The 21,999-nt window shown below is 35.4% G+C and overlaps 4 protein-coding genes across 7 annotated transcripts; 1 reads left to right on the forward strand and 3 right to left on the reverse strand.

Annotated features, from left to right (window-relative positions):
• Positions 1-282: 282 nt before the first annotated feature.
• Positions 283-7,977, reverse strand: LOC123864939 (folylpolyglutamate synthase, mitochondrial). 4 transcript variants are annotated; one of them, XM_045905719.1, is made up of 8 exons: positions 7,894-7,977; positions 6,900-6,980; positions 6,153-6,260; positions 5,509-5,688; positions 5,021-5,157; positions 4,436-4,616; positions 3,717-4,111; positions 283-792 (listed from the first exon to the last, which is right to left on the reverse strand). In XM_045905719.1, exons 3-8 carry the CDS (start codon positions 6,237-6,239, stop codon positions 423-425), a joined length of 1,350 nt encoding a protein of 449 aa, XP_045761675.1. In that variant the 5' UTR covers positions 6,240-6,260; positions 6,900-6,980; positions 7,894-7,977; the 3' UTR covers positions 283-422. The 4 variants fall into 4 exon arrangements, with proteins under 4 accessions (XP_045761675.1, XP_045761673.1, XP_045761674.1 ...); XM_045905717.1 differs by having other exon boundaries at positions 7,534-7,948; XM_045905718.1 differs by having other exon boundaries at positions 283-789; positions 3,714-4,111; positions 7,534-7,948.
• LOC123864931 (putative RNA polymerase II subunit B1 CTD phosphatase RPAP2) lies at positions 899-3,042 on the forward strand. The gene has a single exon (XM_045905703.1). It carries the CDS (start codon positions 1,001-1,003, stop codon positions 2,861-2,863), a length of 1,863 nt encoding a protein of 620 aa, XP_045761659.1. The 5' UTR covers positions 899-1,000; the 3' UTR covers positions 2,864-3,042.
• A 1,388-nt stretch (positions 7,978-9,365) lies between the features above and the next one.
• LOC123864930 (endoplasmic reticulum chaperone BiP) lies at positions 9,366-14,483 on the reverse strand. The gene is made up of 4 exons (XM_045905701.1): positions 14,346-14,483; positions 13,657-13,805; positions 11,533-13,162; positions 9,366-11,212 (listed from the first exon to the last, which is right to left on the reverse strand). The coding sequence occupies exons 2-4, from the start codon at positions 13,782-13,784 to the stop codon at positions 10,994-10,996; spliced, it is 1,977 nt and encodes a 658-aa protein (XP_045761657.1). The 5' UTR covers positions 13,785-13,805; positions 14,346-14,483; the 3' UTR covers positions 9,366-10,993.
• Positions 14,484-15,684: 1,201 nt separating this feature from the next.
• On the reverse strand, positions 15,685-21,087 carry LOC123864953 (delta-aminolevulinic acid dehydratase). The gene is made up of 9 exons (XM_045905761.1): positions 20,738-21,087; positions 20,240-20,387; positions 19,632-19,851; positions 18,922-19,010; positions 18,229-18,372; positions 17,703-17,819; positions 17,506-17,599; positions 16,238-16,332; positions 15,685-15,868 (listed from the first exon to the last, which is right to left on the reverse strand). The coding sequence occupies exons 1-8, from the start codon at positions 20,863-20,865 to the stop codon at positions 16,268-16,270; spliced, it is 1,005 nt and encodes a 334-aa protein (XP_045761717.1). The 5' UTR covers positions 20,866-21,087; the 3' UTR covers positions 15,685-15,868; positions 16,238-16,267.
• Between the last annotated feature and the right edge of the window lie 912 nt (positions 21,088-21,999).

The following is a 21,999-nucleotide window of genomic DNA, read 5'->3' on the forward strand; positions in this document are numbered from 1 at the left end:
AGATTTAAAACCAGACCGAACTCAGTTGGTCATGCTCACGTAATTTGAAAATAAAACTCCCAAGGCAGTGTGCTTTGAAGTTTTCATTTCTGTAGGATTGGCAGACCATTGACAGACACACATACACACACACACACACACCTTTTAGAATACTCGGGCATGCATGTAGGCACGATGTTTTCGTTCACTTATTTAATTTCAAACATACAACTCCGAAAAATTAGAGGTGCGTGTCCGGATCGAACCTTCTATCCCCTTTACAAAAAAAAAAAAAAAATACTATAACATTAGAATACATTTTTATTATAGCTTCTTTTTTATTTATATGTTGCTTATTCACTAACTTATCAACAACTAAAAAGCTCAATTTTAATCACAGGCTTGTATCATAATATGAGTTACACAATTTTGTTTTATTCTTGCTAACCTTTACTTAGATTAGGATCTATTATTGACAAGGCTGCTCCGACTAAATGTAAAGATCCAGTTATTAAAACAGATTTGTTAGGACTGTTATTTTTAACGTTCAATAAAGCATCAGATACACATTGCAACACAACAATATTTGATTTCTTATTTATATTTTTCCATGTTATAGCATGATTTTTACACCGCGATAGTAACTCTCTGTGTTCCATTGAAGAATAGTTATCGCTACTTTTAGTTACTTCTTTGTATGCTGTCGGAATAACAATAAACACTGTTTCAAAATCTATGTCTTTCAGTGGTTTTAAAAGTACTTCGGCATCTCGGTCACCAGTTGCGCTGAATATCAAAACTTTTGCTTGGCGCCTGCAATAAAAAAAAATAGCAGTCTTTCTAAATGCGCACACAAGGCAGAATTGATTGTCTGTATTTATCCGTCATTCGTTTGCATTTGACTCGTCAATACATGTCAATGTCATTAAAGTTAAATGTCACGTCAGATTATAATCTAATTTAAAAAAATTTCAAATAAAAATACAGATTTTTAGTGGAAAAACTACATTTTGAAGTTAAAATGGAAGCCCAAGCAAAACGACCAATCAAAAGACCTACGAAAATTGAAGAAATGACGAAAGAACAAATCAGGCAAGCGATCGTAAAAAAACAGGAATGCAATGCGAAAGCTCAACATATAGTCGAGAGTCTGCTTGAAAAAAACATACAGGAAGATTATTTTCTTAAATGCTTGTGTGATATTAACCAAAGTCACTTTGAGGATGTGATAGAAGAGAGATCTATTTTACATTTATGCGGCTATCCCATATGCCAAAAGACCCTGTGTCAAAAAGATATTCCTAAACAAAAGTATAGAATATCTATGAAGACGAATAAAGTTTACGACATCACGGCAAGGAAGAGTTTCTGCAGTAACATTTGTTACAAATCTGCAGTGCATGTAAAAAAACAAATGTTAACAAGCCCTCTATGGTTCAGAGAGTATGAAAAGATACCGCAATTCAGTCTATTACCATTAGACTCAGTGGGGAGTATGGGCCAGGAGGTTGACTTGAGTTTGACTGAAAGAATTGTTTTGAAAGCTGAAGGTCAGACATTTACATCAATAAATGATTTCACAAATGCCACACTTAATGAGATGGATAAGCATCAAAATAAAACTGGCAACAATGGAAATAGTGAAACCAATAACCTGTATTCCAAAACAGATAATATAATTGGTGTTTCTAAAGAAACAAATTCTCACCTTCAAACTGAAGGAACTAACAGAAATAATCAATCTACTAATATCACAACTACAGAAAATACTACAGTTAAAAAAGATGTGAAGAATACTTCAAATAATCTATTAGATCTAGCTGGTGAATCTACAATAATTCAAATTCCCAAAGATATTACAACAGTTAAAGAAGAATCAGTATCTCAGAAGAAAACTTTGAATAATCCATTAAACATAATTGGGGATGTGATTGAGAAGCCCGGGAAACAAATAGATCCTATACTAGTAAACAATCCTAACTCTGCAATGCAAGTTAAAAATGCTACAAACAATAAAAGAGGCCTACAGAAAAAACAACCATCGATCACAGCTATAACAATTGAGGTAGAAAAATGCTTAGCTGAATGGTTTACCATAGACACATTACTCTTTTTATTTGGTGAAGAAAAAGTAAAAGAAATGGTTGCAGACAAAGGAGATTGCATACAAGAGTATTTGAACAACTATTCCAAACATATAGCATACAGTTCCAATACCTACGATCAGTACCAAGCTTTGTGTCGGAAATTAAATATGTTAGAGTTGGAAGATAGAAGATTTGATTCACAAACGTTGGCCAGGGAGACCAAACCTTTGCCAGATTATAATCTACTTAAAGAGGAAAGTAAGAAGTTGCAATTGAAAGTTAAAGCATTCTTCTCTGGAGAAACTGAGATTCCTATTCAAAACGAAAATGCAGAAGTTGAACCTGACAAAACAAATGATGAAGAATACAATTTTAATAAAACTCAGTTACCACTTATAGATAAAAATGCCCAAAATGCACTAAGAAGAAGAATTGTTTGCAAACATTTGAACACAGTTTTGCCTGACTTACTCAAATCTTTAGGACTACTAACATTAACAATTAGTACTGACATACGATTACTAGTTAACACATTTAAGTTAAAAGCTAATAATATAATGTTTAAGCCAATACAGTGGACCCTGATAGCTATAGTATTTATTAAACTACTTTCTCTAAGAGATGGTAGGTTAGAGTTTTTGTTGGACCAGCCTATGGCATACCAACATATGCAATTATTGCTATTAAGTTATAAGCAAGATGGAGGGTATTTGGATAGGTTAATATCATGGCTTACCGATATTGACAGGTTACTGGATGTTAATGATACACAATTAACTATTGAGATTGCAACATAATATTTGTGTTATCATGTTATGTAATTTATTTTATGATGCACAAGGTTATCATTAGATGATGAATGCGGGCAATGATTTAGAAATGTGGTAGGTTATGGCAGGTTTAATATTCTCATTTCCTGATCAAAATGTAAGAAGGCAAATAATCTTATTGGAATAAATATCATGTAAAACAAGAATAAATTTCTCTTATTTTAATTGAAACAAGTTGCACACAAACTTTTCGAAGCTACATTCATTTTTTAAGCAATTTAATATCAGTTTAATGACGAAGGAAGATGTCGCGCCGTCAAGGAACCTGCATAGTTAAGTGTGCTCCATAATATTCTCAAAGATGTGTGAAGCTGCCCATCCATACTTGGCCACATAGATACTTAATACCAGCTTGGCCAGCAAGAAGGACTAAACCCTTCCTTCTCATTCTGAGCAAAGACTTCTCAGTTATAGTGGACCAGTGATGGGTTGAGAATTGAAATGAAAAAGTTCACTAATTTTTTGTGTGATAATATAATTAATGTGTGTAATAAGGGCATCACATTTACCAATTTTATTTATTTATGCCAAGAATTATAGTTATGTAGTAGTAAATATTTATTACTAGCTGATGTCTGCGACTTCCTCCATGTGGATTTAGATGTTCAAAAATCCCATGGAAACTCTTTGATTTTCCGGGATAAAAAGTAGTTTTGTCACTCTCCAGGTCTTTAACTATATCCCTGCAAAAAATCACGGTGATCCGTTGCGACGTGTTTAAAGGACGAATCAATAAAGAAACACTCTTTCACATTTATAATAATATACAGGGAGTGATATTGTACTTTTTTTGAATTTCCTTTGATTTCAAAATTATTACCTGTTATTTTCTATGAACCATTGCGCACATATTTCCATAGACTCTTTAGTGTGAGCTCCATCTAAGTAAAACTGTGCATAATCTGACTTGATAATGTGGTACCTTCCAGGCCACTTGCATTCCTTTAAACCAAGTACCGTTTCTTTAGTCAGAGTATTGACCAATACTGGTTCACCATTTTCTATTACATTTGATTCGATGTATTTTGTCATACAATTGCCATTAACTTGTTTTTGTATGATGTAACTAGTATTTTGTTTAGCTATGCGCATCCATGCGTGTGATAGTTGGATAGCTAGAGAGGCATTCATTTGGTATGCTTGTAAAGGGATAGATAACTTGCATCCATTTTGGAATTTGTATGTATCGAAATCGGGTACCACGTTAAGAGAGCACTGAAAACAAATACTAGATTAAAAATAAGTTTGACCTATGAAGTGAAAGGAAGATACCTGCACATATTGCAGGCTTCAAACCATATTATAAGTATTTTTTGTTCTATAACAAGCTAACCCTTGATTGCGATCTCGCTGGTGGTAAGTGATAATGAAGTCCAAGATGGAAGCGGGCTGACTTTACAGAGGTATGGCAGTTTTAGTAAACCCATACTCCTTATTGGTTTCTTTTCTACATAGCATTATACCTGAACGCTATCTGTTGACGGCAGATAACACTGTAAGCTATCTGTTGACGGCGGATAACACTGTAAGAATTATTACCTCAGTATTAGACGCAACAGTTCGAAGCACGTCCATTGCTTCGGTCGGCTGCGTCACAGTGTACGCTTCGCAGCCGCGCTTCATTATCCCTGCCTTCGCGGCTGCTATTTCAGGTAGCGTGTGACCCAATATTGATGTGTGATCCAGCCCAAGGGCTGTTATACCAACCACTGGTACCTTTCTAGAAAAATAATAACAAAATCAGCCAAGTGCGAGTCGGACTCGCACACGAACGGTTCCGTACAATCGTACGAGAAATAACATTTTTTAATTTTCATTTCGGCCATTATGAAATTTTTATTATTTGCTGTTATAGTGCCAACACATTCTGTGAAAATTTCAACTCTTTACTAATTACTGTTTACAAAATACAGCCCGCTGACAGACAGACGGGCGGAAGACGGACAGCGGAGCCTTAGTAATAGAGCCTAATGACACTCTTTGGTACGTAGCTGACTAGGTATTGATCACTCCAAATATAGAAACTTTCAATAAGGAAAATCATATTTCTTGATAAATTGTACTAGAAGTAAAAAGAGCATAGCGAAATAGGTAATAGTAATAGTAGGTGATAATAAAATATACCTTAAAATATTAGTATAATCCACAATACCACCGATACCGACTTCGACTATAGCAACATCCACCTTTTCCTTAAGGAACACGTTGAACGCAAGCACCGTGAGAAACGCGAAGTACTTCGGCATGTCACCTTCGAAAGACTGAAAAAAAAATAGCATCACAAAGTTGAGTGGTAATAATATCTCCTGATTGAATTTAGGTGGATTGTGGACAGACAACAAAGAACAAGCGTAGAATGGTAGTCCCTACAAGGGACCTATGTCACAGTCTGTGTCCAATAAAATAGTCTATCAGTTGACGAGTGACGACATAGACGATGACATCGAAATATATATACAAACATGAAGAACGACACACACGCGAGCGAAGTGAGCTCAATTATTTTTTGATTATTTTAGCATTTGCGGAAACAGACTTTCTTTATTCGATATAGATTTGCTTAAAGTGAAATTGGCATGGTACAATTTAAAAAAAGGAGGTTTTACACTTACTTGTGTATTATATAACGCATTGTAAACTTGACAGAAATGTTCCGCAAACTGGCTCCTTGTTAGCGTGATACCATCGAGACGTATCCGTTCCCGCACTTCCACCAAGTGCGGTGACGAGTAGAAGCCCGTGCGGAAACCATGTGTGCGGAGGATCGATTCACACATGGCGCTTGTGGATCCCTGCAATGTGAGACAGTATAATCTTTTAACACCTTATATTTTCATGAAAATGAAACATGATTTATGGGATATAATTTTTTGGATAGCAAAATTAAGAAAACTTAAAAATTAAAAAATTGTACCTAGTCGAAAATGGTAGATAATTTTTCTATAAATATTTTTTTATAATAATTAATTACAATTTGCAAAAGTCATGAAATTGACTTTTGCAGTTTATTTTTAAAATGAAATAATTTGATTCCTTGCTCCTGTAGCGCAATTTGCTTTATCACTTTGCTCTTTCGCAGTACTACACTACAGTGAATAAATCTATCCTTCAATTTTGCTAAAAATCAGTTTCATAACCCCTTAAATCACTATCATCATTAACCTATTTGCATCCAGTGCTGAACATAGACTCTCCTGAGGATGTGCCACTGCCAGCCACAGTCCTCCGCCTTTCTCATGTTACCTCAAATATTTACTTTGCCTTTGGTGCCAGCTACGTGTATCACAGACAGTTGATCCAACATTGGCAATGTGACGCCAGTCCTCTGCAGGTAGTTCTTCATGTCCTCTAGGTTTGTGCATTTCTGGAGGATAGAAAGGTTAGGACTTTTTGGTTAATAAGCCATATTGAATTAAGTGCTTGCAGTCATATCCCGTTAAATTTTTAGGGCTCCGTACGTCAAAAGGAAAAACAGAACCCTTATAGGATCACTTTTTTGTCAGTCTGTCTGTCTGTCGTGTCTGTCAAGAAAACTTATAGGGTAGGTACTTCCCGTTGACCTAGAATCATGTTTGGCCGGTAGGTAGCTCTTAGAGCACAAGTAAAGGAAAAAATCCGAAAATTGAATTTGTAGTTACACACAAAAAAAACTAAAATGAACATATAATTAGTATTATCAATTTAATTAAATAAATGTAAAATCGTGCAAAATGTCGGAAAAAACCCAGTATGGAACCCCCCCGTGCGCCAGTCTGACTCACGCTTGGCCGCTTTTTTTAGTACATACCTAAATAGAATAAGAAAAGCTGCTTTTTCTTAAATTACTCAATTAAAAATTTATAAAAAACAAAAACCTAATTTGAAAAATGCATTACAATTAAATATTAAAATAACATACAAATTCATCCTTTTTCTATGGCTTGATTTGAAGGTAGTTTCATATTCGTTTAAAACAAGTATATGTAGCAAATTCAGTACACAGAGAAACATTGTTCTTGCTTACTTGGCCAATCCTGATATCTTTGCGTATCTGCTCAATAGTAGATTTATTTGATTGCAGCAAGTTTAACTTGTGTACAGCATCCTGAAATATAAAAAACTAAAAAAATAATGCCTATGATTTTGTCCATGTAAATTCAAAATTATGTTGAAATCACATGGAAATTCAATTTTCCAGGATTAATATAATCTATGTTGTAAATGTAGCCATCCATCGTATGTGAGACTGCTGGTGCGTATGCCCACCAATGTCACTCTCCAGGTCTTTAACTTTATACATGCAAAAAGTCAGGTTAATCCATTGCTCCATGATTGAAAGACAAATCAACGTACATGTACCTAGCTTTTCAACTTAGACTGCATCAGTACTTACCACCAGATGAGATTGCAGTCAAGGGCTAACTTGTAATGCAATAGAAAACCCATTTTACAAGTTTTATCAATTAAAAAGTAACAATATCTACACACTTTCAATTAAAACTGATTCAGATTTGATGTAAATATTGAGTATCTCTCGAATCTCTAGACTTCTTTGTGGCGATTTAGGTTTTTTTGAGTACCTCCTCTTTTTAAAGAAAGGAACACTGCAACCAGTCTTCCAATTAAGTTTAAAAACTAAACATAATTTGCACAAGTACCTCGTAAGTGGGCTTTGAAGAAAACATTCTGGAAGCCAGCCTATTCACTAAGAAAACACGACAAATGCCGATGCTGGGCATGGGCACACTACAAATAATACGAACGAGCGTTAATGAACTGTAGCTACTTTGATCAGGCGCAATTACTTCGCAATTGTAGCAAAAAGTGACCTTGATCTACGCCGCACAAGTTTGAGAAATACCGCACTACACATTGATGACTTTTGTGATAAATATCATAAGACCAAGTTTGATTTAAACGGTTTCCGATAATCACTTGACACCTGACCCGCAGTTATAGCATCGTGAACCAAATTCAACTGGAAAACACTGCTTGGATTACAAGAAATCAAACATAACCTTTACGCTGTTAACGATTGTCGCATAACCTAAAAAAAAAACAAGTTTGTTATGACAATCAGCTGTTCAAACTTTTAAGTCTCAGAATACGCAGGGGATCTTTATTTCAATCGTTATTCGTAATTTTTACAAAAAACCTAGTTTTATTAAATATAATATATTATTATAATACAGGTAGAAACTTTTATACCTAATTCTATTTACTTCATTTATAAAGTATTAGAAAGGGGTTTGTGAACAAAATATTCACTATGGAGAGTAGTACATACATTTCCTTAGTTGTTTGGTCTGTGGGAAACGGTAAAAAAACTGTAGTACCTACTCGTTACGTTTAAAAAGATTCCGACGAGTTGAGAACCTCCTCCTTTTTTGGAAGTCGGTTAATAAAATCACATAAAATACGTGGTAACTACCCATGGTTGAAGCCGCAAACAGAGACGGCTGAGACAGAGACGGGCGACGGGTGTGAAGGTCGCGCAGACGAGCTCATGTTGATTTCAAATAATCCTTCATTCGACTCTTTTTAGAATAGAACTGTGAATTTGTTTCTGGTCGGTGGAAGGTATCGACGCGAGGATTTGTATTGAAACAGCAGTGCGTGTTATACGCAACGCACACGGCAGAGTGGAGTTTTTAGAAAAAAGATACCGCCTGTTTGCGCTGACCCTTAGGCGCTCCGCCCACGTCCGACAACCGGATTGCAATGGCAACAACGCAAACATCCCTTCGATCATAGATTTATAGTACGTCAATGAAACATCCAACAATAAGTCGGCGGCCCGATTATTCTACGAAAAGTCTGACGTCTGAAGTAGTCTGGGCGAAGCGCCATAGTTTAATTTACGTTCCTAGATGGATGCTAGAAATATTAGCTTCTTTAGTTTTCTAGGGTTTCATACCAGAAGAATGCCAACGAGGGTCCCGTTGGCATTCTTCTGGTTATTATTACTAAGCCTCTGATGTCCGTCCATCTGTCTGTCAGCGGGCTATCTCGTGAACCATAATACGTAGACATGAGTCTATTGTCGCTATAACAAATAATGAAAATTTCAATAGCCGCCTTCGCCATGGAAAATAAAAATTTCTTGTACGGAACCCTTCCTATGAGAGTCCAACTCGCCCATGACCAATTTTTTATGAGCGAGTTACTCAAAATTGACGAAACTGGCACTTTCCAATTTAGATGTACTTTGATACATAGATTTACGATTTTTCGATGGTTTGATACAACTTCTTTCCTGCCAATAATAAATAATTAAACAAATTTGACAAACTCCACCCAAATCCCACTTACACGAGACCCAAGGAAGTGGCATTTGGGTGAAGTTTGATAAAAATACTGAATTGTGCTGGTGTGGCACAAGTAAAAGATTAAATAAATAAAATAAGAAGAAAAGTACTGAATTGGCAACAGAAGCAGAGAAAGTAATAGATACCATTTCTACTTAATTTGTTTAATAAAACAAAACATATTTCTAGAAAACTTTTTTATTTATGTACTTAATTTTATCCAAAAAATTATTAACTAGGTTCTATAGAACACATACAAAAGGAAAAAGAGTAATCAGGTCACAGATTCAATAAAAAAAATGAAACCTTTCATACATCAATCTTTTTCCTTTAATTTGTGCAAATAATTAATTATTCTGCTAATTAAGAAAGAACTAACTATTCAGCAGTCTCAAAAAACAATTATTAAGCTAGATGTACATGTACATACATGCTTGACAAACAAGCTTCATTTGCTTGAGTTTTATGAACATTGGTTTATTCTGTTCATCTACCCTAGAATAACTACTTCAGGGAGTATACTTGGGGACGTATCAATTTATCTACCCCGGACAGCGAATTTGTATATCATTTAAGCCCAGGGTGGATAGATGGATATCCAACTATACGCCCTAAGGTGGCAGTTTTAGGGTGGATAAAGGGAATGATCTTTAGCATGTATATGTAACCCTAGCATTCCATTCGGGAATGAACATACATATTATATTGAGGTAGTCTCCGAGTGACATGAGACTAATATACAAATCAGACATTTTATACACAATTTGATTTCAATACAAATAAAAAATGCATCAATTTATACAATAGACATTCATATTATAGTCATACACGCGCAGCGGTTAACTTAAAGCATTCACAGATGTGCCAAGATGCATCAGTAAGTTGGGAGTAGATTGACCAACTTAAATTAGAGTTGGAAGTTGGCATATCTGTAAATGCTTAGAGACAAGAGCTTCGACAAGGTTTGACTCAGACTTGCCAAACCACTACATTCCATTCATCTTTCATACATTTCATCCATACATACACACCAATAAATACACAACACGATCTTAAAACACTTCATATACTACGTTATGTATTACACAGCTTATATACACTGCACATAACCAACTGATTTACAATTGCAAAGGATATACTGAAAGGTTATATTACCCTAATATTAATAAATGTGGACCTGTTTTAATTCTGTTCAAAGGCTAAAAGGCATGACTCGACACCTCGAAGTGACTTCACTCACAATTTCCTTTTTTTAATCGCAAGATAAGCTTGTGCATGATGACAATCATGCTCAATAAAATGATGAGGTTGATTCGAGTGTACTTGCCTAGAAGATGTCTCTCTTGCCTTGAATATTATATTCAAGGTATTTTATGATATCATTGTTAATTTAAGTATAATAAATATTATAATGTGGTTAAAATAACCAACTTTTGAGCAAAGTTAGACTTAGAAAGAGGCATTTGAATAGCATTAAAAGTTAAGCCTATCATTTTTAATTTAATATTAAAATGTGTTAAAATTAATAAAGATCTAAAGTTATACTCAATGCAATCATAAATCAGCATTCCTAAGTAACAAACTTGACAAATATAGTAGGTACGATAAACCCAATCAACGATTGGCTGAAATTTTCCACTCTAAAATATAAACAAGTTTTAATAAAACAAATCCAGCCAATAACAATTGTGGGTATCCACAATGCAATCACAAATTTGATACTAGTTGTACAATATACGTAATCTGCAGCGACCTATTAGAGATCACTTTTGGCTATAATCGCTTTCAACTTTTCTAACAATCCTTTTGGTTACAACTCATCTTTAAATTCGTCATCATCTCCAGGAGTGCCTTGGGGTGGGACTCCACCTTGGCCTTGGTACAGCTTGGCAATGATTGGCTGAACAACATCTTCTAATGATTTCTTCTGCTTCTTGTATTCTTCTGAGTCAGCGTCTTGGTTGTCTTCTAGCCATTTGATTGCAACGTCAATGGCTTCCTCCATTTTCGTCTTTTCATCATCTGAGAGCTGTAACAATAAGAAAAATATGTTAAAGAGTTGTTTCTTATTTTTTGAACAACTAAAAAAAAATTACTAAGAATGATAGAGGTTTCCAAATAGATGTGTTGGATTGATATTTGAAATATTTGTTTGATATAAAAATGTAATACTGCCTAGTATGTGAACAATGCAACTCAAAAGAAATCTAACATATAATGATTAATTTAGAAGATTGTGTGGCACAGTAAAAAGTAAAGAAAAGACAGAAAGAAGTAAGAAAGTAAGAAAATTAAAAGAAATGAATCCAAAAATTTTCATTATAAAAACATAAATTATGTGATACCAACCTTAGCACCAAGTTTCTCCTTATCCTGGAGTTGGTTCTTGATCGAGTATGCGTAGCTCTCCAGTTCATTCCTTGACTCGACACGCTCCTTCAACTTCTTGTCATCATCTGCGAACTTCTCTGCATCCTTGATCATCCTCTCGATATCCTCAGGTGTCAACCTGTTCTGGTCATTGGTGATAACAATCTTTTCCCTGTTTCCTGTACCCTTATCTTCTGCCGATACTTGGAGGATACCGTTGGCATCGATTTCAAATGTGACTTCAATCTGTGGGATTCCTCTAGGTGCAGGTGGGATGCCCGTCAAATCGAATTTTCCAAGTAAATGGTTGTCTTTGGTCATTGGACGTTCTCCCTCATAAACTTGGATGGTTACAGTGTGTTGGTTGTCACTTGCTGTTGAGAAGATCTGGGATTTCTTTGTTGGGATGACTGTGTTACGTGGGATAAGCTTGGTCATCACACCTCCAACAGTTTCGATGCCCATAGTCAGAGGGTTAACATCGAGAAGTACGATTGCGTCAGTATCTTGTTCACCACTTAGAACACCAGCTTGTACGGCAGCACCATATGCGACAGCCTCGTCAGGGTTAATACCTCGGGATGGCTCCTTACCATTGAAGAATTCCTTGACCAACTGCTGCACTTTGGGAATACGAGTGGAACCACCAACCAGCACAATTTCATCAACATCTTTCTTGTTCATGTCAGCATCCTCCAATACTTTCTGGACAGGTTTAAGAGTAGATCTGAATAAGTCCATGTTCAATTCCTCAAACTTAGCCCTGGTAAGAGTTTCCGAGAAATCTTCACCTTCAAAGAACGATTCGATTTCAATCTTGACCTGGTGGCTGGAAGATAATGCTCTCTTTGCCTTTTCGACTTCACGTCGCAATTTCTGGACAGCACGATTGTCTTTTCTGATGTCTTTGCCCTTCTTCTTCTTGTATAACTTAATGAAGTGTTCCATTACCCTCTGGTCGAAGTCCTCACCTCCCAAATGTGTGTCACCGTTAGTTGCAACTACTTCAAATACTCCGTTATCGATTGTTAAGAGAGACACGTCAAAAGTACCACCACCCAAGTCAAATACTAGAACGTTCTTTTCCCCTTCCTTCTTGTCAAGACCGTAGGCAATAGCGGCAGCGGTAGGCTCATTGATGATTCTCATGACGTTCAAACCAGCAATTACACCAGCATCTTTGGTAGCTTGACGTTGAGCATCATTGAAGTAGGCTGGGACGGTGACAACAGCATGGGTGACTTTTTTACCAAGGTAAGCTTCAGCAGTTTCCTTCATTTTGGTTAAAACCATGGCAGAAATTTCTTCAGGGGCAAAGACCTTCTCACCTTGTGCTGTTTTGACGGCAACATGAGGTTTGCTGTTTTTTTCTACAACCTTGAAGGGAAAGAATTTTACGTCATGTTGGACAGTAGAGTCGGTCCACTCACGACCAATGAGACGCTTGGCATCAAACACAGTGTTTTCAGGGTTGGTTGTGAGCTGGTTCTTGGCTGCATCACCAATAAGACGCTCACCGTCAGCTGTGAAGGCTACGTAAGATGGTGTGATACGGTTACCCTGGTCGTTGGCAATGATTTCCACCCGGCCATTCTTGTACACACCCACGCTGTGGACAAAGACACATTGTTAATTTCATGGTTTTGGCTCATTTATTGCATCTAATCTATGTAATTATAAAGGTATCAAGATTAGTTGAATAGAACAAAAAGTATAACTAGAATTTCACATGGACAATGATGTAGGCCATATACAAACAAAGAATATTGTAGTAAGTACCTATATCATAATGGTTAAAAATTTGGAATACAATTTACATTTTATCTATTTAGATATCTACAAGATCGAAAAGCAGTTTTAGGTGAGATTTATTTAGAAATCTCTTTCAACTGTAAACTTGCAGTGAATATAATAAATATTTTATATTTTATTTATTGTAAGTATAAATTAAGAAAATATGTAAATATCCTTGTTTCTGTTCTAAACCAATAGATTTACTATTTACTTAGCAACAATAAACATTGAAATATTTTGTGTTCGTTGGCCCAAAACATTCGACTTAATGACCTATTTATGATTTAAACATGGTTTATTTCAACTTACCATGAGTATGTGGTACCCAAGTCGATACCAATCACTGTGCCAATGTCCTTATCCTTCTCCTTCTTCTCCTCGGCGCAGACCGCCAGCACACACGCTAGAGCTAGCAAATACCACCGCATTTTCACCATGCAATTCTTTTACTTATAGAACTGTAACAAAAATACATAAAAACTATATTTTAAACATTACTTTTCCTAGAAATTCGCGTATAGTCGGGAAAAGGTTGAGTTATGGAATGGCAAAGTTCAATAATCTCTCAAGGGCATAGTTTGGTACTTCATAAGGACACGTCATATCTCTAGAATTACGGTATTTACCGGTGAAAGTTGCAGAAAATTGGAATTCTGAAATTAGGGCACTGGGCAGTAGATTTCTATAGCTAAAAGTGTAACGGGTTATCATAACGGTACAAAATGGGCCACCGCGCCGGCCCACTAAAATGTCTTTCGAGAATATTCCTTATTCATCTTTCACGTCGTGAAATATACTATTTTGAATCAAAAAGATAAATTATAACATGTTCTTTTAACTAAAAGTTTTAAAAATTCATAGAAAATTGGAAAAAGATCAAGTTTCAGTGAAATTAAAACGTCAAAATCAGATTGATTAATAGAGGTTATAAAAATATTTCGTGATCATTATTTAGGATTAATTAAACAATTAAAACAATTCAGTTAAATAAAACTTACCAAATAAATTAATAATCTTGCTTCTTTATGAATGAAAATTCACTGACACGTCAATTTACACAGATCACTTGGAAAATTCACTGTGCGCAATGCTCTAACACTTTCAGTAGTTGGACAAAAACTGAATCTAGCCACGCCGCCATCACAGTTATTTAGCGCTTGTGTCGATCGTGTGCTGATGTGATTGGCTGAGAGTTTGATGACGTATTCCGACTCTCTAGATGATTGGGCCAAGTTTACCGATTTGTTTGTACCTCATTGGCCCACGTTTATAACTGGTAGAGTTATTCCTTTTGAGATGACATGTAAAGCACCTGATTGGTCAACAAAATTTTTGGCGTAAATTTCAAAATTTCGAAAGTAATCAAACGCAACTTTTCTCGATGTTTCGTTTTTAATGATTCATCGCTACATATTTCGAAAACTTTACTATGAAAAATTATTAAAATACCTACTTCAATTTAAATAATAGTTCTATCATTGCTGAGGGTCTTGACTCCTTAGATTAGTCAAAATAGAAGATTTTTTTGGGAAAATCATGCCATGAGATCCCCTAGATAGACTGATTAAAAACAATAAGTTTAAACCCGATTTTTATCGAATTTAATCAATCAAGATTCGATTCCCATGGTTATCTGAATATTTACTAATCTTAAAAGATTTTTTCTAGACACCATAAAGCCTTTTGAACATTAAGTTTTGTATATAACTAGACTCAAAACCAGTATAATATTGTACCTACTTAATAGGAGAAAAAAAGTTAGACTTCAGATGCAGTCATAACTCACAAGGACGCTGTAGGAACAGTTAAGAAATATTAAATTTTTTTCTTCACACACAGATTTCTTTATCTTTGATCAAAATCTTTACCTAAAGTAGCTTTCTAATGGTGAAAGGATGATTGAAATCAGTTCATTAGTTTCAGAGTTTATCGATTACCTATTTACCTACAAACAAATAAATCCTTCCTCTTTATTATAATATGGACAATAAAGCCAGGCAGGGAGAAGAGTTTCTTGATGGAGTGACCTTCTCCAGTCCCAACCCTTAACGCAATCATTTAATCTGATTATAGTCATAGTCCACATAAATGACTGATTGCAGATAGCCAAGAAATATAATAAAAAATATATTATCTGTATAGATATACATGACTGAGATTTTATTCTATTGTACACCATCTTTTAACTAAAATGACCAAATACATGAATTTACGCAGGAAGCATTATAACATCGATAGCAAGCAATAAATTTAGATCTGTCATATTTGATTTTCGTCTAGAGATTGTGTTCAACAGAATTAGCCACATTATTAGTAGTAAATGAAATAAGAAACACAAAGTAAATAATAATAACTTTATTGAAAATCAACATTTAAACAATACAACAGGATCATCTGTACTTATTGACACCCATCACATGTTTTATAAAATTACATATTACCTAAATTCAGTCACCCAATTAACATACTTACAAAAATTTTCTAGATAATTTTTACTAATATAATAATATTCTCTAACTAGCTGTGCCCGCGACTTCGTTCGCGTGGAATAGTGACTTACTTCGGGCAGCATATACTCTGTACGTTAAAAATAATCGCCGTGATTCTTTAAATTGACATAACTTTTTTATTTATGAACCGATTGACATGAAATAAACACTAAATGTTAAGTGAACCTTACTACAATATATTAGTGAAAACCGTATCTAAATCGAATAAGCCGTTTCTGATATTAGCGTGCACAAACACACAGACAAACAGACAAAAAAATAATAATTACAATTTAGGGTTCAGCATCGATATAATAACAACCCCTGCTACTTTTTTTTTATATATTTGCATTGTACAGACACCACTTTTCTACAATTTCATTATATGTAATATAGATTACCATACATCTAATTAACTAATTTATTATTTTTTATTGCTTATTGGCTATTAAGCTTAAAATAAGTGGCGCAAAGTACGTGATGATGCAATCAGCACCTGAAAAAACAAAATTCAGATTATAGGTACATTGGATTTTAGGTCATTGAACATATTATGCAGGTCAGACACAGTATTTGATGAGTTTTAATATTTTCTTTTTTAAACTGAACTTCATTGGGACTAAATGAATAATAATAATTTATTAGATAATAACAGTCGCTTGACTATCATTTCACCTTGTGAATACTGATGAGCAATGACTTCTAGACACTGCTGGTAACGAACCGCCATATTATGGACTTTTGTAGCACGCTCGTAGGTGTCGTTTCACCGAATGATGTGTACACCAATAGGTGTCGTACACCAGCGTAACTCTGGGTATTCACAAGGCTAATTCTGTTACACAGTATCTAAACTAAAACGACAGGTCTTAATATTGCTATCCCTTTCATTTTAAGGCATATTTGATAAGACACACACACATAACATAAACTTAAACACACAAAATTTCTTTAGCTTGTTTTGTATTCAGTGAGCTGGAAGCCCTGTTTTCCGAGACAGTTTTTACTAGTTCGGTAAACAGGTGCACAGTAACGTTTTGTTACTTTCACTAATTTTATGTCAATAGGTTTTGCTTATGTCATGTATGTTATACTCATTGTTGAGCCAAATTTTATCTTTATCTTAATTTTCCTTGCAGAAAAGGATAGCAATAGATTTAGACAGTGTCAATTTAGATTCTGTACAACAGAATAAACTACATCAGGCACCTTAACTGGTTCCCTTTTATAAGACTACTAAAAAGTACTATTATAATAAGAAAAACCGGCCAAGTGTGAGTCAGACTCGTGCACTGAGGGTTCCATACTCGGGTATTTTTTCCAACATTTTGCATGATAAATCAAAAACTATTATGCATAATAAAAATAAATAAAAATTTGTTTTAGAATAAACAGGAAAAGCACACACACATGATATGCCAGTTGGTATAGTTATCTTATTTTGAAACTTGAAACACATTTTTTTTCCTGTGATGTAACCACAAATTCACGGTTTTCGGATTTATTCCTTTAATTGTGCTACAAGACCTACCTACCTGCCAAATTTCATGATTCTAGGTCAACGGGATGTATTCTATTGGTTTTCTTGACAGACAGACAGACAACAAAGTGATCATATAAGGGTTCCGTTTTTCTTTTTGAGGTACGGTAACCCTAAAAATGATCTTACCAGCTCTCCGCATACAAGTGAGTGTCTCCATAAGAATTGTTTGAACTTCGCTCGCGTCTCCAGACCGGGAAATCATCGCGTACTCGCCAGATACCTGGAATTGAATTAATATTTTCACTTTATCCATCACTTTCTTATGCCCGCGAATTTGCCGCCGCTTCGGCCTTTGGTTCTGCGACAGACATTGCTTGACTTACTTGATAAATAAATAGCGGATGGTTAGGATAGCAATCCTTGGTCTGCCTCACGATGTCTAGATAAGGCAAGCCCGGCTTCACCATCAGAAAATCTGCGCCTTCCGCTACGTCCCGTGCCTGGAATGTATATTTTAAAATTAAGCACAATTAGCGACAGCAAAATAAATAATTAATAAAAAGAAAAGTGTTGTCTGAAAATTTCTGTAGCGCCTGAGCAGTAAACCAACTGTGTCCTGTGGTACTTTATCCATGTAAGCTGCAATTGGCGTTACGTCAAAAGGCCTCTGACCTGGAACTCGCGCCGTGAGTGACTTATTTAGCGTTTCGTCAAAAGACCTGTGACCTTTTGCCTGCGCAGTGGGTGATTTATCGGTGTACGGCGAGAGCATATGCAATGACCAGAAGAGATGAAGTCTGCGAGTTCGTGGTTGGTATCTGTTTCATTTTCTCATAGAAAAGCAGAGTGTATAACTCAGTCATAAACCCCATTTTATGCCCTTGTACAATCTACTGTTATTGTAGTTACCGCAGCCCTAGCGGCTAATCCAGCGCTGCCCGGTGGCAGTTGGTAACATTTCCTGTCGCCAGCCATCGGAGAACTCTTCATCGTGTCTCGGAATGGCCCGTACATGGATGATGCAAACTTGCATGAATACGATAGCACTGAAACCTGCAAATATATAAACAACTAGATGATGCTTGCAACTTCATCCCATTTTAAAAATCCCCCGGGAACCCTTTGATTTTTCGTGATATAAAATAGCCTATGCCCTGTGTTTGGGATGCAAGATATCCCTATAACAAATTGATGATGGCTGCACCTTCGTTCGTCTACATGGATTTAGGTTTTCAATATCCTGTGGAAATTTTTATGATTTTCTGGGACGTTCGTCCCTAAGGGTATAAGCTACGTCTGAATCGAATGTCGTCAAAATTGGATTACCGGATGGGCAGTGGAAAGCTAACAGATAGACAAATATACTTAACATTTATAATATTAGTATAACGGATAATATGGTGTAGCATTAATAGTGGGACGGCCAGTCTTGAGAAATTACGAACAAATCGTTTTGGTATTCCTAACTTTGTTTAGCTAACATTCAAAAACCAAATGGAAACGATCTTAAAAGGATCTTAGAAGGATTGTGGTTTCGTATATTTTGGAGTTGTTAAAGAAAGACACCATACCAATACTATATTGACCTGATAAGATATTTACCCGATTTTGAAGTTTATTTTCCACTAGGGCGTTTTTGATGGCCTTTATTCTGTTATCCATCATGTCCGAAGGAGCCACTATATCTGCGCCTGTAAACAATCAAAAACACTAAACCTATATGTACAACCAAACAAAGCTCTTCAAAGTCAAAGACAAATTCAAAATAGGTATAGTTGTTGTATTTCACGAAGACCGCTCAAGCCATGGTTGTAGAATTGAGTGTACTGATGTGCGTTAACGCATTGGTGTGCGTAAATTAAACCACTTCACAGTCAAGACTGGGCTGAGATCCTTAGAGCGCACTTTGACTTAAGACACTGTTAAAACGAGACAACATTATACCGCTGGCATGAATCAGAGTTTTAACTGAAATTTAAGTCTAAGCAAAGTCAAAGTGCGCTCTATAGATTTCAACCTGAGTGCTAATCCTGAGTAATTTTTTATGAGCGCTAACTCGCCAACAAACTGCTCTGCAGTGATAAGTTCGTTTGCATTATAATAATACAAGTATGTGTACACGCAAAATGGTGATTTTTTTTTTGACTAAGGTTTTTGTGAAATAGAACAACCAAGACTGTACCAGTACCACAGAATGACTGTACCATTGTACACTCTTTTATAATCAATTTTTGAATTTGAATTAAGACATAATTATTGATGTAATTATCATAATAATCAATTACGCTCGGGAAACATAACTTTCAACATACCTGCTTTAGCATAAGCCAATGCCACTTCAGCAATTCTCTTCACGGATGGAGCATGGTCGATAGAACCTGTGTCACCCAACACGCCACAGTGGCCGTGCGAGGTGTATGGACATAAGCACACGTCACAAGCTATCGTCAGCTCAGGAAACAAGGCTTTTAGTGTAGGCAGGGCTTTGACTACTGGGTTGTTGGGAGAGTCAGCACTTGAACCTGAGGCATCCTAGTAAATCTTATGATATAAGTGTCATACACTCACTAGATAGAATACACATAAAATAATAACGAAATTCAAATTTCTTATGTTTAACATATATTATTTTTTTACTAACTTTTTTGTGACTTATTCTGCAAGGATTGAGGGTTTTTAAAAAACCTGTATAAACTCATAGTTTATACTTACATGTTAATCTTTCTGTGTTTCAAAGGGAACCTACATAAAATTCTCAAGATTTGAATGTAGTTCTAGGATACAGTAAGTATTCAGTTTTTCATACTTTTAACCCATATAAAAATTATAAAATTTATGTACATATATTTTTAATTTTTATGTACATTCCAATCAACAGTACTTGTTCTAAGAATAACTGAAAAGATGATTGGGAAATTACCTTAGGCAAGGTCTCAACTATTCCAAAAATGAGTATGGATTTAAGTCCTTTTTCCACCAGTTCGGTGAGAGCTGGTATTAATTTGTTGATTCCATATCTGAACACATTAGGCATGCTCGACACTGTTTGCATGGCATCTTCATTTTCTCTGCATAAAATATATAAAATGGATGCTAATAAGAAGAGCTTAGACCCATATGGCCCAGTGTGAACAGTATATTTATTATTTGTATAATTATTACATGGATTTCTAAATATGTAATTAAGATAAAAAATGGACTTCATGGAAATATCAGTCAGATACACTTGGTACTTAATAACAATACCAATATTGTACATGCCTAACAACAAATTTAATTACAAATGCCAGATTCATTTTGTTTTTATAACCTTGTTCACCTTTTTTGATAACTAGTTTCATTTTTAACATAATTTATACCTTTAAGTTTAATTCAAAACTTATGAAATTGAATATAAATACTGATACTTATAACTTACAGCAAGAAAACTGGATACATAATATTGTGGGGCTCGATACTTGTATTGGGTTCTTGGAGCTTCCTTAGGGTGGAATTGAAGTAGCCTCCTTGTAAGACATGTTCCGGGCTTAAGAATAAGGAATTCATTGCACAAACTTGTTTAACACTTTGTAAAAAGTTTTGAGAGCTTTGATCGAACAGAATAATATATTATCTGAAGTGATTATGAGGAACTAGTGGTAGTGGTGATTTCGGAACAAACTTGAAACTTTTCTATTTAAAAATGTAGTTTGGAAACACCAAGAGAAACACCGGATTCTGGAAATTGATTGCAAATTGATTGAAGCCTATGAATGATATGATTGAAGCATTTGAGTTTGAAGTTTGACAAGACATAAGTTGACACGTTGACACTTGACAGTAAGTACATGACATTGAAGTCAGGGCTGACCGCTGAAGCATCTAGAGGTCTTCAGACTGGTATATAGTGATCTGTGCATAGAGGGCTGAAGTAAAGAGACACGGGGTCGTGCTGTTCGGTCTGTCATGGTGTTGTATAATAATAATTACAAGCTAGAAAAATGTATCATGCTCGTCTATTTTCCGCTCCTTTGGTTTTAGTATTTTGAAATGATCAAATGATTTTGATCATAGATTTTGATGGTATTTTGGTTCCACCCTTCCACCCTATTCCATGGTTCGCTTGGTTCTGCTATTATTAGTCTGTGTTTCTGCTCTAGTGTTCTAAAAATCGAATAGGGATGTCGGAAATGCCAAAAAATATCGATATATATAGATATCGATATTTAAATATATTGATATGGATATTAAATTTTGACGTGACAACGTCTTATAATTCGATAGAGCCGGCTGCACGCACGAAAAAACATGACTCATGCGGCGTTACCTCGCTCTGAGGCGTTCCATGTAAGGTTTGAACTGCAAGCGAGAGCGCGGAACGAGCGACAAAGAAGCACAATCGGCCTTTGTTGTCACGTTCAACTATCGTCAGTAAACCGACTTTACAGACAAACAATTTTTTTCACAAAAAGATATCGTTACATATTCTATACGAATATTCGCGCTCTAAAAATTTGTATTTTTGTTCTAACATACCATCACCATCGATTTTTTTATTCATTCATTATAGGCAAGCGCTTGACCACAATCACACCTGATGGACAGTGATGATGTGATCTAAGATGGAACGCGGTTACCTAGAAGGTGCCTATTTTTTTTAAGATACCTGGAATTGTAATTGGTAGGAAACAAAGATCACAG

The sequence above is a fragment of the Maniola jurtina genome, chromosome 4 (assembly GCF_905333055.1).
Source record: "Maniola jurtina chromosome 4, ilManJurt1.1, whole genome shotgun sequence".
NCBI classification, from domain to species: domain Eukaryota; kingdom Metazoa; phylum Arthropoda; class Insecta; order Lepidoptera; family Nymphalidae; genus Maniola; species Maniola jurtina.

Coding starts and splice junctions, on each gene's coding strand:
- LOC123864931 (XM_045905703.1), top strand. CDS start 1,001: ATGGAAGCCCAAGCAAAACGACCAATCAAAAGACCTACGAAAATTGAA.
- LOC123864939 (XM_045905717.1), bottom strand. CDS start 7,614: ATGCCCAGCATCGGCATTTGTCGTGTTTTCTTAGTGAATAGGCTGGCT. Junction 6,261..6,899: donor AAGATATCAGGATTGGCCAA/GTAAGCAAGAAC, acceptor TCTATCCTCCAG/AAATGCACAAACCTAGAGGA. Junction 793..3,716: donor TGGTTCATAGAAAATAACAG/GTAATAATTTTG, acceptor TTTTTATTGCAG/GCGCCAAGCAAAAGTTTTGA.
- LOC123864930 (XM_045905701.1), bottom strand. CDS start 13,784: ATGGTGAAAATGCGGTGGTATTTGCTAGCTCTAGCGTGTGTGCTGGCG. Junction 13,163..13,656: donor TTGGGTACCACATACTCATG/GTAAGTTGAAAT, acceptor CTTTGTCCACAG/CGTGGGTGTGTACAAGAATG. Junction 11,213..11,532: donor AGGAGAAACTTGGTGCTAAG/GTTGGTATCACA, acceptor TTATTGTTACAG/CTCTCAGATGATGAAAAGAC.
- LOC123864953 (XM_045905761.1), bottom strand. CDS start 20,865: ATGAATTCCTTATTCTTAAGCCCGGAACATGTCTTACAAGGAGGCTAC. Junction 17,820..18,228: donor GATTAGCCGCTAGGGCTGCG/GTAACTACAATA, acceptor TATACATTCCAG/GCACGGGACGTAGCGGAAGG. Junction 16,333..17,505: donor CACTTGTATGCGGAGAGCTG/GTAAGATCATTT, acceptor TTGTTTTTTCAG/GTGCTGATTGCATCATCACG.